We start from the raw sequence: 16,500 nt of genomic DNA, 5'->3' as shown, positions 1-16,500 counted from the left end.
GCGTAGACTTCTGTAAGATGGCCCCAGGACACCACCTATACAAGGTAAGCTGAGTGTAAGAAACCACTCTTCAGTCTCAACTTGCCTTGTTCACCTGTCAGTCCAACGGACACATGACGCAACACATACTGGACACCAGGCCAGGCTCAGACTGGTCTCTCCCTCCCCATTAAAGGAAACTGAGAAGATGCATCAGTGGAGCATCCACACGAGCTACATTCACACACTTTTTGCTCTTCAGGGCAGCTCAGGGACAGTCTCAATCTTATCTGCAAGGCATCTTGCAAACCAGGAACTGCAAGCTCAGAAGCACAGGGCAGCCGGGCTGTGACGGCGCGTCCCACGTACGAGCCCGCTGCAGCTGGTGACCAGGCTAGCTGCGTGACAGCCACGCGGACTGCAGACAGGCAGGAAGTGGTGCACGCCGTGCCTCCAACTGCTCGCAAAACCACTCCTTCAGAGGCCTGTAATATAACCAAAACATGTAGACGGGAGACCAGACAAAGAAAAACTCAGCAGCGGAGAGCTGCGAAAGCTAGCAAGCCAGAGGTGGAGCCACAGTGAAACGAAGCCTTGACAAAGACTAGAGGGAAAGGTCTGAGAGTGCTGAGGGTTGCTGTAAATTAAAGGACTAATTTGTCCTCAAGAGGAAAGAGGAAGAAAACATACTAGTTTAGGTTAACAAAAACATCCAGAAGAAATGTACTGTACACAGATTGATTTACCAAAGATAAACTTAACCAAGTATGGCCAGATCCAACAGCTACTCACTACTCACTTTGGAAAACCTTTACTGAGATACATAATCTGTACTAACTGCACAGGGAAGGGGGTGAGAAACCAACAGAAGGTATAAAGAACGCCCTAACTGAAATGAAAAACCTAAAGCAATAATGAGCCTTCTTAACATTTTGAAAGGTTATTGCAAACAATGCAAATAACTGTTAGAGATTTGTACAAATAAAGTACGAGCTAGCAAATAACATACGTTAAATGGCGGTTTATGACTCAATTAAATGCATGGATTGAGTTGCAACCATTCTTTCAACCACCCAAAATTTAAATAAAATACACAAAAAACGCTCCCTATTTCTTCTTATTCCCCTGACAGCTTACATCTCCTAGAGACTAGGAAATGGGTGGAGAAATTAAATTCCACAATTAGTGCTGAATTCACAAGTCGTAGGCATTGCCTGGCTTGTTAAGTAGCAAACCTAATGTTCAAGTCACTGTTCTTCATTCCATGAAGCACTGCCATGGAAGAAACGCATTCAAGCTCTCAAGACACAGGCTCACCCCGCCCAGCAATATTCCCTACTGCCAATTCATATAGCTGTGCTTATGGATCACCACCAGCACAAGACCTTGTCTGGCAACGGGAACCTTGAGATGCGGGTTGAACTACACTGATGATGAGCATCTGGATGGCAGCTGCTCCTCTCCTCTCAACCCAGTCCTCCAAACCCAAAACTCAAGGTGAGCACTCTGCCATAGTAATTCTCTGACCAGTTTCGCCCAGCGATGTCCGCTGCAGAAATACAACTCACTGCACGAAATTCATTTAACGGCTTTCTTACTAACTCTCAAAAGGGTAGCTTTGAAAGTAGGAGAATCTCTGAAACAACTTCATGTCTTTTCTACAGAAGATGGATTATTGTCTAAGTCACTGGGTGTGTTCAGATGTTTCTGGGAAAAACAGCAAAGCTCTCAACATCAAGTAATAACAAAAAAGCACTTCATATTCTTCCAAGTGCTAACGTGTTTTGGATTTGAGGTAATTCATTAAATACTTAAATATAATTCAGTATATGGTATCAAGAACAACATCTGCATGATGACAAAGCAATGTCTTCAACTTCCACATTATAAGAATGAAAACCAACACAAAAGTGAGAAGATGAAGTCTAAGGCACTACTGGCCTCTTGCTGTGAACTGCCATCAAGACAAGGAAAGGCTGAGGACAGCTGGTTTTAATCTCATCCTCATGAAGTGGCAAGTTTTAATTTTTTTCATTTAGAATTTCTTTTGTACACTAAAAGTACTCCATCGTATCTCCCAACAGCAGAAGAGCAGTACAAGCAGCAAGCCTGTACCAAAAAGGTGGTCACGAACTATCTGCAAACACCCACAGACCAGGGCATTTCCACACAGCGGGAACGATCTGGCAGGCACTGGCGTGACAGCACACCGTTTCTAAGTTTCCTTCTGAAAAAGGCGAAGTACATTTCCTCTGTTGACAGGTGAGCTCTTGCAGAGCTTTCAGCACTCTCCTGACACACAACAACGACCCACTGGCAATGCCTACCTCCTGTCACTTGCTCTGAGAAAAAAACAGACGAAGCATGAGGTCACTTGACCAGGATGCCAAGGCGCTCAGATATGTACCTGGCCTCTATCATGGTGGCACTACACACAGGCATTAAACCAGAGCCTGTCTGAAGTTATTTATGTTAATGAAAGCACTGCCATCCTCCCCCTGGATGCTGTATTAACCTGCTGCGTGTAACTATATATTTACAGCTGCCAACACTTCCCACTGCGAAAGCCTGTGTTGGGCTATTTAAAACTTTGATACATTTCAACCAGCAAAGGCAAAACTTTCTTTCTGCATCGCCTGCCTTGGACTGATTTTTTTTTCCCCCCTCCACAGAGAATTTCAGCCAAAACAGTTCCAAAAATGAGACTAAGGAAAAGCTTTCATATATGTAAATTCTTACTTTTTCTTTTAAAAACAAAAAAAAAGGTTATCTTCCAAAATCTTTGAAGAGAGACTTCATATGGGAGAAAGTGCTATGTCTTGGATATGTTGTCACGATATAAATAACTGCCTGAATTTGGCAGATAGAGGAAGATAAAAATTATCAGTTTGTTCACACTTAAGACTTTTGTCAGTTACTAAAATCTCAGGTTACAGCCTCGCTGAGAACATTTCACCCTCCTGCAGCTCCTTTGTAGATAGGGCCCTGCCTGCGCCATCCCACCCGGGGTGAAAACCCCCTTTCAGAGCTCTGCCATGGTTTTAAACCACAAGAGGGTAGATTCAGGCTAGATATACAACAGAATTTTTTTATGATGAGGGCGGTGAAACACTGGAACATGTTGCCCAGAGAGGTGGTAGATGCCCCATCCCTGGAAACATTCAAGGTCAGGTTGGACGGGGCTCTGAGTAACCTGATCTCGTTGAAGGTGTCCCTGCTGATGGCAGGGGGGCTGGACTAGGTGACCTTTAAAGGTCCCTTCCAACCCAACCCGTTCTATGATTCTACATGCCACCTCCGCAAAGTCACAAACGGGCAGCAGGGTCTGCTGGAGATCGCTCCACACCACAACTCGCCGCTGGGTTTTAGCATCTCTCCTGGCAGCTGGATGGAAAAGATGCCCAGTTCTGGCTGATGAGAGCCAGACCCAGGAGCGGACTCAGCGAAAAAACACAGGGAGATTGGGAACTGTAAGGGAGGGAAAACCTCTGGAAATCAGGAGGGCAGGGAGAGGCAGGCTGGGAGTGGAGGGCTGAGCCGAGAGGAGGGGACTGGGATTAGGAAGCAGCAGTGGGAATTAAAAATGGATGCAATGAGGGTCTAAATGGTGGAGGGGAAGGTACTTGAGCAAGGGGCTGGGCAGAGCCAAATTGCAGGGGCTAGGGCAGAAGCGGTAAAAAAGACAGACATGCTTTTGCTGAGGAATACGTCAGAGCTGGAAGTGAACCCCGAATTCCCAATTCTGACACGCCTTTGCCATCCGCAATTATCAAGGGCTTGCTGACAAACTCCCTCCCACCAAGAGCGAGCTCTCAGAAAATGATCATTTACCATTATTTTGTTACTTTAGTTGCTAAAATGGCAGAGATCTGCATTTATTACCCATGTGGGTGGTTCAATGCTACAAACTATTTTTGCAGTTTGCTTTGGAAAAAAAGCAGGCATTACAATAAAAACAGGTCCTTTTTACAGAAAACCCAACGTTTCAAAGTTAAGCATACTCACGAGCAGTGCCATAATTAATGCAAGATTAATTCAGCTGCCATTTATGTATTTATTGTAGTAGTCTTCCAGCCCTCCCCTTACCAAAGGCTCCCTTCCTTACCCAGTGCATCCTCTGGATCTGTCCAGGGATGGATCTGAGCAGCAACAACACAAGATCCCTCCTCATTTGGCACAGTGTTTGGAGGATGTGAAGTGAACGAGGCCAGGGGACAAAAAGGAGAATCTCACAGCAACGAACACTGCCTTGGAGACAGCATCCCATCACCGTCAGTGCCAGGACAGGTCATTTCAACCTTTTTTTTTTCTGTGAGTCTGGCTTGCATTTTTTGGATGTCCAATTTCTTCACACAGAGAAACACCACTGTCGGCAGCAACTGAGGCCAACGGGAGCTATCCTCTGTATGTCCTAATCACCAAGCATCTTGGAAAATTAAAGCTCTATGCAGGCAAGTTTGTCTATCCAAAATTCTTAAGTATTTCTGATCCTCCCTGTCTCTTTTCTATTTCAAAAACAGGAGAAATGCCAGCCACTTGCCCGACAGACTAGCACACTGCCTTTGTGCAACACCCAAATACTGTCATTACAAACATCACAGGAAAGCCAATGAGGAACGCAAGTAACTTCATCTTCAGCAAAGACCGACTTGTGCAGTAAACACAGCAACAGGCTGTCACACTGTAAGCAATACTGAACGATGCAGAGGTGTTCTGAAAAAATGAGTTAAAAAAGCATCTGAGATGAAAACAGAAAGTGAAGATACTTGAGTCAGGTAATTTCACTCTGATTTACAAACTCAAAGTCTCCATATGCATTTTATTTTCCTCGTAAATGATTGTTTTTACACTGCCACGCTTTGATTCAAGCTGTCTGCCACCAGATTTGTTCTTTTCTTTTGAGTCACCACTCAGATACTATTACTATTCTGATGTTACCATGAACAAGGTAAGTTGCATTATTACACTAAAAAATATGTTGTTTATAAGTCTGCTAACAAGAAAGATCAGGTATTTACTATAGCTCCATGCTTTTTGTCATTTCCTCACATTTAAAATTTTATGAGATGTTTTAAAACTAACAAATAAAAAAAGTCCTCAAGCAAAGAACTGGTAAAGTTCTTTTGCTAACTTCTCTGTCTTTAAAAAAGACGTACCACAAGGTTCAAAATTTAGGAGCCTTTTGGCTCCTAAAATTAGTAGGTGGTTTTCAAAACCCAGCATTTCCACTGCTGAGCAGGCAAAAACAGAGTACTTATATGCTTAGTTACTGGCTGCTTTTCTTTGGAAACCAAGAGCAGGCTGGACAAAAGTATAATAAATGAGTGGAGAATTTGGTGCTAATAGAAAATGAGACTGGGAAACCTCAAGAAAACAACGCCCAGTTATCCACAGAAACAAGCGCGTGGGCAGCAGAAAGCAAATTCCCCATTGCAGTCTGACAGTGTATCCCACCCTGGCGTGGGTTCCCAAGAACTCTCCTCCCTGAAGAGTTATTTTGCCTCTGTGGGTCAGATCCACCAAAGAATGTGGATTCCTAAATGACAGCATCTAGATGCTGAGGACAAAATCCTACACAACATGTCTAAATTCTCCATGTGATGCCTGAGAAACTTAGGTGTTTGGCTAGTGCACTGACCACAGAGCTGTCGACAGGCTACAACTTTTATCTAGACATACTCAAGAGGAAGCCACTGAGATTGCTGTGGTGCTGTACAGTCCAATAAGGTGCCTCAGTTTACACAAAAACTGAAAAAACGGTGAAGAACTTGGAGCCAGGTGACCACCATCCACCACAACAGCAGGTGTGGATAAGATGCAGGTTGCATTGCAAGCATAGCCCTGACCATAAATTTAAAAAATTATGGGAATTCCATGTACTGCCAGGGAAAATCTAATTAAGCATCATTATTCAGGCTACGAAGGACTGAAAGTATAATTTATCCTCCTCCCAATCAGCTGCCTTCAGGTGTGCTAGTTGTGAAGCCGTTTCCAATCCATCTTCAGACACATCCTGATGGCTGAATCAACTAATTTTAAACAGACTTGTGACCAACGTATAGAAACAAGTTTCAGCTGACACCTGGGCTAGATCTCACCCAGGGAAAGGTAAGATGCTACAAAGTCCCCAACCATGAGCTGTCAGAGCCACTTGATCCCTCTTCAGCGGGCAGTTCTCCGCTAATTCAGTGTCCATGTCCGCAAATGAGAAACAGCCGTCAAAATTCAGCAACTTATGATTCTCAGCTGCTAATAGAGACTTAGTTAAGATGTATTACATGTTCTTAGGTAAGAACACTTCTCAAAAGACAAGCAGTAAGGTGGCAGAAAAGCATGAGTGAATAAATTAAGAAAACAGAGTTTGCACTCAAGCCCCATCCCAACTTCAGACAACTCTACACCAGATCTATGGAGTGTAAGTACTAGAGAGAGTTTATGCCATCTTCTTAAGTAACTTGCTAGCCACAAAGCATTACTCGAGAAAGTCACAGTTATCTTTTATCTGACACCTTTCCAGTTGTAAAAAGTTGTCAGGCAACACGGTAATGATATGTTTAAAAGAAACAATTAGTGGGGAAAAAAATTATGACACCCCATTTACGCCTTGTAGGAGAAAGATGAGTCTTTTGATCTAGGCTCTCCAAGTTACCCAAACTTTCAACTTCAAGAGGCATCTTGGTGGTTTAGCTACCTCTTGAGACCCTCAAATGAAGATCCATGTGCCTTGGATCTTGTGATCCTTCCTGCCACGATGCCAGGAAAGCATCCTTAGCTAAATACAAGTCGTACTTTGGCATAACAACTTGCCAGATGCAGACAAATGAAGCACGGTAAAGTGTGACACACAGGTCAGACTTCAGATTTTCTTGACTCCTTCTGGTCTTAAATGCTTCACAGCACATTAAAAAAAGAAAAAAAAAGCTGCTAAGGTCTCCATCCAATGAAGCAGGTTTAATACAGGAAAAAAGGCAACAGCCAGCTAATTCTAGAGAGTTTTGCAATGGCACAACATGCAGAAAGAAAAAATCACCAGACAAATTTGAGGATATAAATGGTCTTCATGCAAATTATGTCAGCTGTTGTGCCCACACACTGTGTCTGCAGCAGAACTCTTTGGGTGACGGTGTTTACCGTGCCCAAGCAGAGGCAGGGCAGGACAACCCAACCGCTGGGGAACCACTGGTCAAACTGAAAACTGCGCACGGGGCTTCTCACGATGTGCGCGTGTGGGACCCGGAAGGACTCTAGCTAGAAGTCCAGCTGTGACAACTAAGAGAAAGGACACCGGGATTTTTACCATGAAACTTTCATTATCTGAATTCTGAGCAGCTATTTTGTTTCCATAGAGCAGGTATGTAACTACTAAGGCTTTGTCCATCCTGGACTTTCAGGGCTCTCCACTGCCAGCAACAACGGAAATCCGTGAAAGCAGCAATTAACCTCACACATTCAAGTAAGAAAGCATCTGAAACCCCAAATTTCTGGTTGGTATGAGCACTCTCAATGTAATTGCTGCAAATTCCTGTGCCAGCGATAACACTGGTTTAGTCCGATGAAGAAAAGACTTGTGCAAGCAGAGCTGAAGCATCTGTTAAGCCTGTGATCTTATTCCACACAAAACTTTCCAGCTATCAGGAAGAAGGGGCTTCTATTACTTCCCCGAGCTTCCTACACAGCACCAACCCACGTCTTCATTACCTACATCCTCCCGCAGCCATCCCTCATCCATGCACCCCCCACCCCCCCAGTGCCTGCTGGTCCCTGCTACCTCAAACAGCAGCACAGTGCAACTAATATGACTTGTTACTCTTCAGGTTTTCTGGACAGCCATCCAAAAATCTCTTCACAATCATGTCAACTGGCTATGCTGCTGCCTAGGAAAATCTCTGCCAGCGCTCCAACCGTTCGCGTTTGGCCGGTTTTCCCCACGGCCATATGGTCTCAACACCTCTCCCCCGCTCGCCATGAAAGCTTAAGTTGTAATTCGGTAAAAATGAGAAGCCCGCATCCCCCCTGCTCACAGCGGCTGTGTGGGTTTTTCCAAGAGCTGTAATGAGGAATGTTAAACAAACACCTTTAATTAAAGGAATGTTTGTTTAATGTAATTAAATGCCTAAGGAACACCACACTGTTGCAGCCCCGGATAGTTTTACAGTATGTGCTGTACCTTGTGATACCCTACTGCAAGCGAAATAATGAGAGCAAATGACATAATCTGGCAGTAAATATCCGAACATTAAACAGGATCCAAACCATGCTACCCGTTTACCAATGCCTACGTGTCAAGAGGAGCTGGCACCCATCTATCAGCCGACAAATAGGCCCAACTTGAGAATCTGAGTTACAAAAAGTCCTGAAAAACAGAAAGGAATAAAATACCAGCACGAAACCCGCAGCGTTTTCGGTCCCCTTTCCTCTACTTTTTTTTTTGCTACCTTTTCTGTCCGAGAAGAAAAGTGGAGTCCTTTGAAGAACGAGACTTTCAACACCGCTCCCAGAGCAACACAGGGCTTGTTTTTGTGTGACAAAACTATTCCCCTTCCTTTCCAGCCGCCTCCAAGGCGATCCTGTCCCCTGCCAGCCCCGAGTGAAACCCAAGTCTCCCGCCTGGCAGGGTGGAGCATTCCCTCCAGGCTGCAGCTCAGCTCTTCGCTAAACTACCGCAACTCACTCGAAGTTTTGGGGTTTGGTTTGGTTTTTTTGGTAAGGAAAAAAAAAAAAAAAAGAGAGAGAACGCAGCGCTCGGATCCGCTGCCCTGCTGGCGGGGGGGCCGGGGCTAGGCGGCGATAACGGCACTCGGGATGTTTAACGTGGCTTCGAGCCCCACGGTAAATAGGGCACCGCGCTGCCCTTCCTCGCCTCACGCCTCTGCACCTCCCTAGGCCGTTTCTCGTTTTTCAGCGCCGGCGCCCCGCCGAGCGGCGCCGCATCCCCCCGCCCGCCCCGCGCCCGCTTCCGCAGGGCCCCGCCGCCGCCGCCCGCCCCGCAGGTGGAGCGCGGCCCCCGCGCAGCGCCCCGCCACAACCGCGCCGCTCCCGCCGCCGCCGCCGCTCGGCCCCCGCGTAGCCCGGGCGGCGCCTCCCCGCGCCGTACCGCGCCAGGCCGCCGGGCGCAAGGTCACCGCAGCGGCCGCTCGCCAGCGACCGGCCGCGGCTGGAAAGCCCCTACCTGGCAGCGCCGCTCCCCCCGCGCCACTATGGCGGGCCATGCCGCGCCGCGCCGGGCCATGCCGCGGCCGGCGCCGCTCGGCACTTCCCACCTCCCGCCGCCGGCGGAGCTGCGGCCGCCGCGCCGCGCACCGCCTCCCAGCCCCCCCCCCCCCCCCTCCCCAACCAGCGCCCGGAGGGGCGCGCAGCCCCGCTTACCCGCGGCGCGGAGAGAGGCGGCAGCCGCCGAGGGGGAGCTGCCCGCGCCGCTCCCGCCGCCGCCGCCGGTGCTGCTGCTGCTGCTGCTGCTGGGGCCGCGGCTGCAACAAAGGACTTCCGCCCCGCCGCGCCTGCTGCTGCCGCAGCGCCGGCTCCGCCGCGACCGCACGGAGCCGGACCCCTCCCCTCGGCGGCCGGCGGCTCCCGGCCCCGCCGCTGCCAGCGCTGCTGCGCCGCCGCCAATGCCGGGGCCCGGCGGGCGGCTCCCTGCCGCGCTCCCCTCTCCTCCCATGCCGCCGGGGAGGCGGCGGGGCCGCGGCGGCACGGCCCGGGCTGGCGCTGCCGGCGCCCCCTCCTCATGTGCAGCAAGCCCGGCCCCTCGGCTGCACACACACACACCCCCCCTCCCTCTCCCGGCGAAGCCCCCTCGGCGCGCAGAGGGGGACATCGCCCACCCGGGACCCTCGCTGCCGGGCTGTCCCGTCCCGCTCCGCTCCCGGATTTCCATTCACCCCTTCCCCCCTCATCGGGTCTGGCCCCACGGAACGGGGTGTCTCGTCCCTTTTCCCCAAACCAGCCGTGACTGGTGCTAACGGAGGGGGTCTTGGTTACCCATGGGGATGCCCAGTGTTTGAGTTTTGCAGCCGCTGCCTTACAGCTTCCTGCCTCTGACAGTTCAATTGCAAGTTGCAAGAAAAACAACTGCAAGTTGCACGAGAAAGTATTTCCTTTTTGCTGCAATTCCACGCGTTAATATCACCGCCTTCCCTCCTGGAGTTCTACGGGGATGCAGGGAGCGCAGGGGCTGGCAGCCACTGCCATGCTTTATCACAGATCCCGAGGACAGCAGGTTTTCGGTTTGTTTTTGTGGGTTTTTTTTTTTTTTTTAATCTTTCTAGGAGATTTCCCAGGCCCTCTGCCCATCGCTCTCTGGACCTCTCCTGTCTAACAACGTCCAGCTCCTCTTGAACTGGCCCCTGTAAGCAAACAAGATTTCCTGAAGCTGGTGGTGGCCCCTCTGCTACCTGCCACAGGGCAGCAAGAAAACACTAGCCAGGTCAGGCTTTCCTCCTGGTCTTGCCACTTCACTTTTCCACCCCCAACGTGACATTTGTCATTCAGCACAAGCGTTGCAAGTGTTTACTCTGCACAGCTCCTTCATTCGGACACAGTTGCTAGAAATACTGTTGGGTTTATGTTTGCTGCAACTGTCCAAGATCCCTGTTAGCTCCAGACAAGCCAAAAGGAAAATTTAGTTGTAGCAAAGGTAAAAGATTTGATTACAAATTTGAAAATGACAAAAGTAACAAAAAACCCCCAACAAAATAAAATGCCACAATGTTAAAATGTACCAGCATCGATCCCTGCTTCAATGACCCCCAAGGTTTTCCTGAAGCATCCCTCCACTGTGAAAGCAAACAGGACAAACCCCACTAATAGAACCCTAATTTCCAAACGGGACATCACCCCTTCCTCCTGGGTCTGTCTGGGGATTTTCTAACCCCTATGGAATAAAAGAGGAGCTTTCAAAATGTGTCTCCAAAAAAATCCCCTCGTTTGCCCCCTCACTACGCTGCAGCCTTTGGTGCAGGGGTGTGATGCCTGTAGCAGCGCCGCAGGAAAAAAAAAAACCTCCGTGGCTGTAAGGCACCAGCCCCCACGAAAGCTGGAGGGACCCCCGCCGTCCAACTCCTTTGTAGGTTTTCCTGTTTTATAGGAAGTTAAATAAATGGTCCTCCGTAAGCCGACACGGTCGTGGTTTTCAAATCACACTGAAAAGTTGGTTTTCTCATGGTTCAGGGGTCTTTTTCTCTCCAGCTCCTTCCACATCTCAGGGCAGCACAAGCAAAGGGCGCCCATGCGGGGCTTGTGCAGCCTCTCGTTCCGTCCCAGCCCTCCCACGTGTGTCATGCTGGGAGCTTCTGCCACCTCCGGTAAGATGGGGCACAAGGCAGTCCCCTTTTTTCACAGGCCCCATTCTCTCGGTGCCTTCCCGCCACACTTGCCTTTCTAATTTATGATTTTTATTATCTCTTTCTGGCCACAGAGGAGGAGCGAGCAGAAGCACTCATGAAGATAGCTGTGATTATGCCCTGCTCTCTTTTTTGACCCATTGGCATAGGCCGTATCGCTTTATACCTGCAGGGGCATATGATATCATCTCCTGTTTTATAGCGAAACAGCAAATTTAATTTCTCATTATCGCTTCCACCATTTTGGCTTCAGTTTCTCTGAAGCTCTTCAAAATCCTCTTTGGACTAGAGTCAACCTAAATAGCGTGTAAATAATTAATCATTTAAATAAATAACATGCCATCTGCAAATAGTGACTCATTCTGTACGTGGGTTAATAAATATGTTAAATAACCCAGAATGGAGTACAAAACCTTGAGCCACCTACTGCCAACCGTTTTAGGGAAGAAAAGCAGCTACCAGCATTTACAGGAGCGGCAGGACTATAGCTCCATCAACTCTCAATCCTGCTGCTGCGCAAACACAGGACAGAAAGATGGTCCCCAAGCCCTGTGAGCTTTTTATTTGAAATAGAAGAAATAAAACATAGAGGAATGGAAAAGGGAAAGCTGTACTGGTCACTGGGGTAAGCAGCAAACACTGCATGGAGCAAAAGGCTTCGGAGCCTACGCTTCATCTTCTCTCAGCCCGTCTCCATCCTCCGCCCAGGCTCAGGCCACCTCGAGGTACCGCTGGAAACAGCCCCATAAACTGCTGGATTCTGGGGCGCCAGGCACATTATTTGCCCTAAAGATTTGGGAACAGCCCAATAAAAAAAATCGCTATTATGGGAATGCAGAAGGAAAATGAATTGCAAAGCATCAAACACTGAGAGAAAACCAAGGGGGGATGATCTGAGGCACCGAATGTCTTCCGCAGAGGCCCTGAGCCAGGACAGATGCCACCGAGGAGGTGGGTGTGATAGATCTCTGAAACTGCACCAAAAACATGGTGAAAGCACACAAACAGCGATTTTCACTGCCTTTTCCAGCCAAAACACAACCTGTGGACAGCAAATCAGCCTGGTGGCAGCAGGAAGCTGCAGGGCCTGGAAGTTTAAACAGGCTCAGAAAGCGACTCGGTAAAATTCACGGGCAAGACGCCTCAGAGATGGGACTGAACACCAAAGCGCAGGCTGCGGCTCGGGAGGTCCCTCCGGAGGCCGGGAGACCAGGGTGGGGGTGGCACGGCCGCCGGTGACCCCTCCTCGGCCTGACCCAGCGTGGCCGCTCTTGTCCGAAACAACCCCTGGTTTAAAAATTAATAAGAGGTTGGAGGAGGCCTGAGAGGGAAATGGTGCGTCCGCGGGATCCACCGGCGGTTAAGGAGACAGGCCGCAGACATTGGTGAAAAAGCCAGATCGTATCTGCACGTCCATTTTCACGAGCAGGCGGACCCGGGAGGCGCCTGTTAACAGCAGTTTTTTCTGTTAAAAAAGCCAACGAAACAACAAAACCCCTTGCACCAAGAGCTGAGGCCCTCCGCAGACGACGCTCTGTCACAGGGTGATTTAAGAACCCAAGTCCCCCAGCCCACGGGGGGGGTCTCGGGTAGCCCAGACTTGCCCCCTCCAAAATCCCACCGGGGCCTGAACACGGTCCCTCCCTCAGAGGCTACGGCCGCGCACGGCCGCGCCCACCCCAACGCCGGGCCGCGCGGCAGCCGCGCGAGGCGCCGCGCTCACTTTTTCCGGGGGCGGCCAGCCCGGCCCGGCCCGGCCCGGCCCAGCCCGGCTCGGCTCGGCTCGGCTCGGCTCGGCTCGGCTCGGCCCGGCCCGGCCCGGCGGCGGCGGCAGGAAGCGCGGGGGGGGGCAGCGCCCACCCCATCCGCCGGGCTGGCAGCGGGGGCGGGCGATGCCGAGCGGGGCTCAGCGCTGCGCTTCCGCGGGGGTAAGCGGCTGCGCGGGCGCGGGGGGAGCCGCGGGGGGCCGGGCCGGGCCGGGCCGGGCGGGGCGGGAAGGGCGCTGGTTCCGCTCCCCAGGGTGGCTGCGCCCGCCGCCTCACCACACCACTCCACCACCCCCACCCCCCACCCCCCCCCCGCGCCCGCGCAATAATTTTGAGCTGGAACAATAGGAAATATCAGCATTTATTTGCGAAGGGGCCGCTGGGCAGGCGGGGCGGGTGGCTCAGCCCGGCACAATGGGGGCTTTGTCGGGCGGCACAGGGCTCTCTCTGTGCGCCGCAGCCGCCCGGCTCGCCGGCCCCGCCGCCCCCCGCCGCCCCCCGCCCCGCCGCTGCGGCGGCTCCGGGCCCGGGGAGCGCTGGGGAGCGCTGGGGAGCGGTGCAGCAGTGCAGCAGAAAGCACCACCCCAGGTCGGAGCGAAAACGCGAGCGAGGTTTAAAGTTAGTGCCGACCCACCACGGAGCGTCGGGAATCCGTGGGAGAAACGGCTCCGCTTGTAGCCGGCACGTGGGGAAGCCCCGGATAGGTTTTGGGGCTCGTTGAACGCGGGTTTGGGCACCGGCGTGGGAGAAATTATTAAGTTGGGGGTGCGGGGACGGTCTGGAGGAGGGAAGAGGCTTTGCGAGGCTGTGCTCTGTGCATTTCAGTGGTGAGAAACCCACGCTGGAGGCTTCGGGAGCTCTGTGATTTCTTCATGAGATGAACATCTCGTTCCCTTGCTCTCAGGCACACGCCATGGATGCGACCGGCCACAGCGTCCTCCTCCTCCAGCAGCTGAACATGCAGCGGGAGTTTGGCTTTCTGTGTGACTGCACAGTTGCCATTGGAGATGTTTACTTCAAAGCCCACAGAGCGGTGCTCGCTGCTTTTTCAAACTATTTTAAGATGATATTTATTCATCAGACGAGGTAAGGACACACAGCTCTCCTCCCTTTTAACCACTCTGCTCAACTTTTACTTTTTTTCCTTTCCAAAGGTATTGAAGTCTAAAAGAGTGTAAGTGGGGATGGTAGATGGCCTGAGATTATTTTCCTAACCCAGTGCACGCCTTGGTTCTCTAAACATTCCCAGTCCAGAATGTGCTGTCCTTTAAAACCGCCCTCTTAGTCAGCATGCACCAACATCAGGCCCCATATTTTGGAGAGGGGACATCTGTGTGACCAGAGAAAATAAACATGTAAGTACTCCAGTCCTCCTGCAGTGAGAACCTCACAGATTTGCAATCTGGAGATATCCAGGTACCTCCTGCCCATATGCAGCGTGTCCATTACTTTGCATTGCCTTGTAGGCAAGCTTGCTGGGTGGGACTGTCCCTTCGAGCGGGATCCGTGGGCTTGAAGCCATCAATAAGCTGTAGCCTTATCGCAGTTCTGCGCTTCAGACTCTTGCAGATAAGGGCCAAGGCTGAGATCATCGGTTTATTTCAAGCTGTTGCTCAGATGCTTCACCCAGCCGGGTCAGGAGTGGTTCTGCAGGTATAACAACGGCGGTGCCAGGGTCCAGTCTCGCCTCTGACCTGGAGCTTGCTGCTTGTAGTCGATTAAACCCTTCTCCATTCCCTTGCCTTTTTGAGGGTCCTGGCCCCCAGCACCTTTGCAAGATAATCGTTAGCCGTTGGCCGCAGATTCGTCTGGAAGCGAGATCAGTTAGCTTCCTTTCCAATAGATGTTGTTTACTGACACTTAAGTGCAAAGCTCATAAAGATTACACAGTAGCAGCAGCTGAATTTATTACTTAAACATACAAATATTCTTTGCCTCATATTATTGGAGTGGCACACACTGGTGATGGGTAGCTTGCATGGCATCGCTGCGGTGTGTGTCATGGGGTGACCGGGGGTTGGCCGCTCTCCCCGTCCCTGGCTGTGGTTCTGTGCACGGTCTTTGTAATCACAGGGATAATACATGCTTGGGCACTTTGCTGTGCAAACAGGGCACATGCACTTCTGCAGGGCTTGGCCGGGAGGCTGCCTGTGAGCCGGGAGGCAGGCAGCAGCGCACACGCTCGAACGACAGACAGCAGCACTAATGAACAGGCAGGTAATGGATCAGGATTGTAATGTGGAGCCCCGTATGTACTTAATCATCTGTCTTGTTTCAGCGAATGCATAAAGATTCAGCCTACGGACATCCAGCCTGACATATTTAGTTACTTGTTGCATATCATGTACACCGGGAAAGGGCCAAAGCAGACTGTCAGCCAGAGCCGACTGGAGGAGGGCATCCGCTTTCTCCACGCAGACCACCTCTCCCATATCGCGATCGAGATGAACCAAGTGTTCTCCCCAGAGCCGGTCCAGTCTTCAAACTTGTATGGCATCCAAATCTCAACCACACACAGATCAGCGAAGGAACGCCTGGGAGCGAAGGAGAGTCTGCCCAAGGTGGGCAGCCGGCCTGCTGCCCAGAGCGATCACCCGCAGCTGCAGCTCTCGCTGGCCATCGGCCTGGACGACAGCTCCCTGGACCAGCAGGTCGCTCGCCCCTCTGCTCAGCCCGCTGCTCTCACCAAGCCGGCAGAAGAGCGCCCAAAGCTCTCGGTCTCCATAAAGCAGGAGAGGTGCGACTCGGAGCCTGTGGTGTCCCAGAGCTGCACCCCTCCGTCTCCGGAGGTAGCGAGCCCTATCTTGGCTAAGGCCGGCCTCAGGGTGCACTTGTGTCACTACTGCGGGGAGCGTTTCGACTCCCGAGGGGGGCTGCGGCAGCACTTGCACACCCACGTCTCGGGCTCGCTGCCGTTCGGCGTGCCGGCCTCCATCCTGGAGAGCAGCGACCTGGGGGAGGTGCAGCCTCTGGCGGAGGACAGGGAGGCTGGGGATGGACACCGGCTCGGGGCCTTCCTCCTCAAGGAGGACGAGCACCAGCTGGAGCATCCGAGCTGCAGCGACCTGGAACCCCTGCAAATCGGCCAGCTCTCCCTCATCTCCAAGGACCACGAACCAGTGGAGTTGAACTGTAACTTTTCTTTCTCAAGAAAGAGAAAAATCAGTTGCACCATCTGTGGCCGCACGTTTTTCCGGAAGAGCCAGCTGCTCGAGCACATGTACACGCACAGAGGGAAACAGCACAAATACAGCCGCTGCCAGCGGCTGGAGAGCCCTGCGACCCCCAGGTTTCATCCTTACTGTGACAGCGAGAGCATGGGGAAGAGCTCCAGTTTATCCCAAGACCGCTTAGATGAATGTATACTGGAGTCAGATCTCATCCAAGAAAGCGTTGATACGATCCTGGTAGAGTAG

General features: G+C 51.3%; 1 protein-coding gene across 1 annotated transcript; it reads left to right on the top strand.

The window, feature by feature from the left end:
- The first annotated feature begins 13,997 nt into the window (after positions 1–13,997).
- On the top strand, positions 13,998–16,500 carry ZBTB25 (zinc finger and BTB domain containing 25). Its single transcript, XM_009961705.2, has 2 exons — positions 13,998–14,170; positions 15,363–16,500. The coding sequence occupies exons 1-2, from the start codon at positions 13,998–14,000 to the stop codon at positions 16,498–16,500; spliced, it is 1,311 nt and encodes a 436-aa protein (XP_009960007.2).

The sequence above is a fragment of the Leptosomus discolor genome, chromosome 3 (genome assembly GCF_034619465.1).
Source record: "Leptosomus discolor isolate bLepDis1 chromosome 3, bLepDis1.hap2, whole genome shotgun sequence".
NCBI classification, from domain to species: domain Eukaryota; kingdom Metazoa; phylum Chordata; class Aves; order Leptosomiformes; family Leptosomidae; genus Leptosomus; species Leptosomus discolor.
The sequence above is the reverse complement of the archived record's forward strand: the minus strand, read 5'-3'. Positions and strand labels throughout refer to the sequence as shown.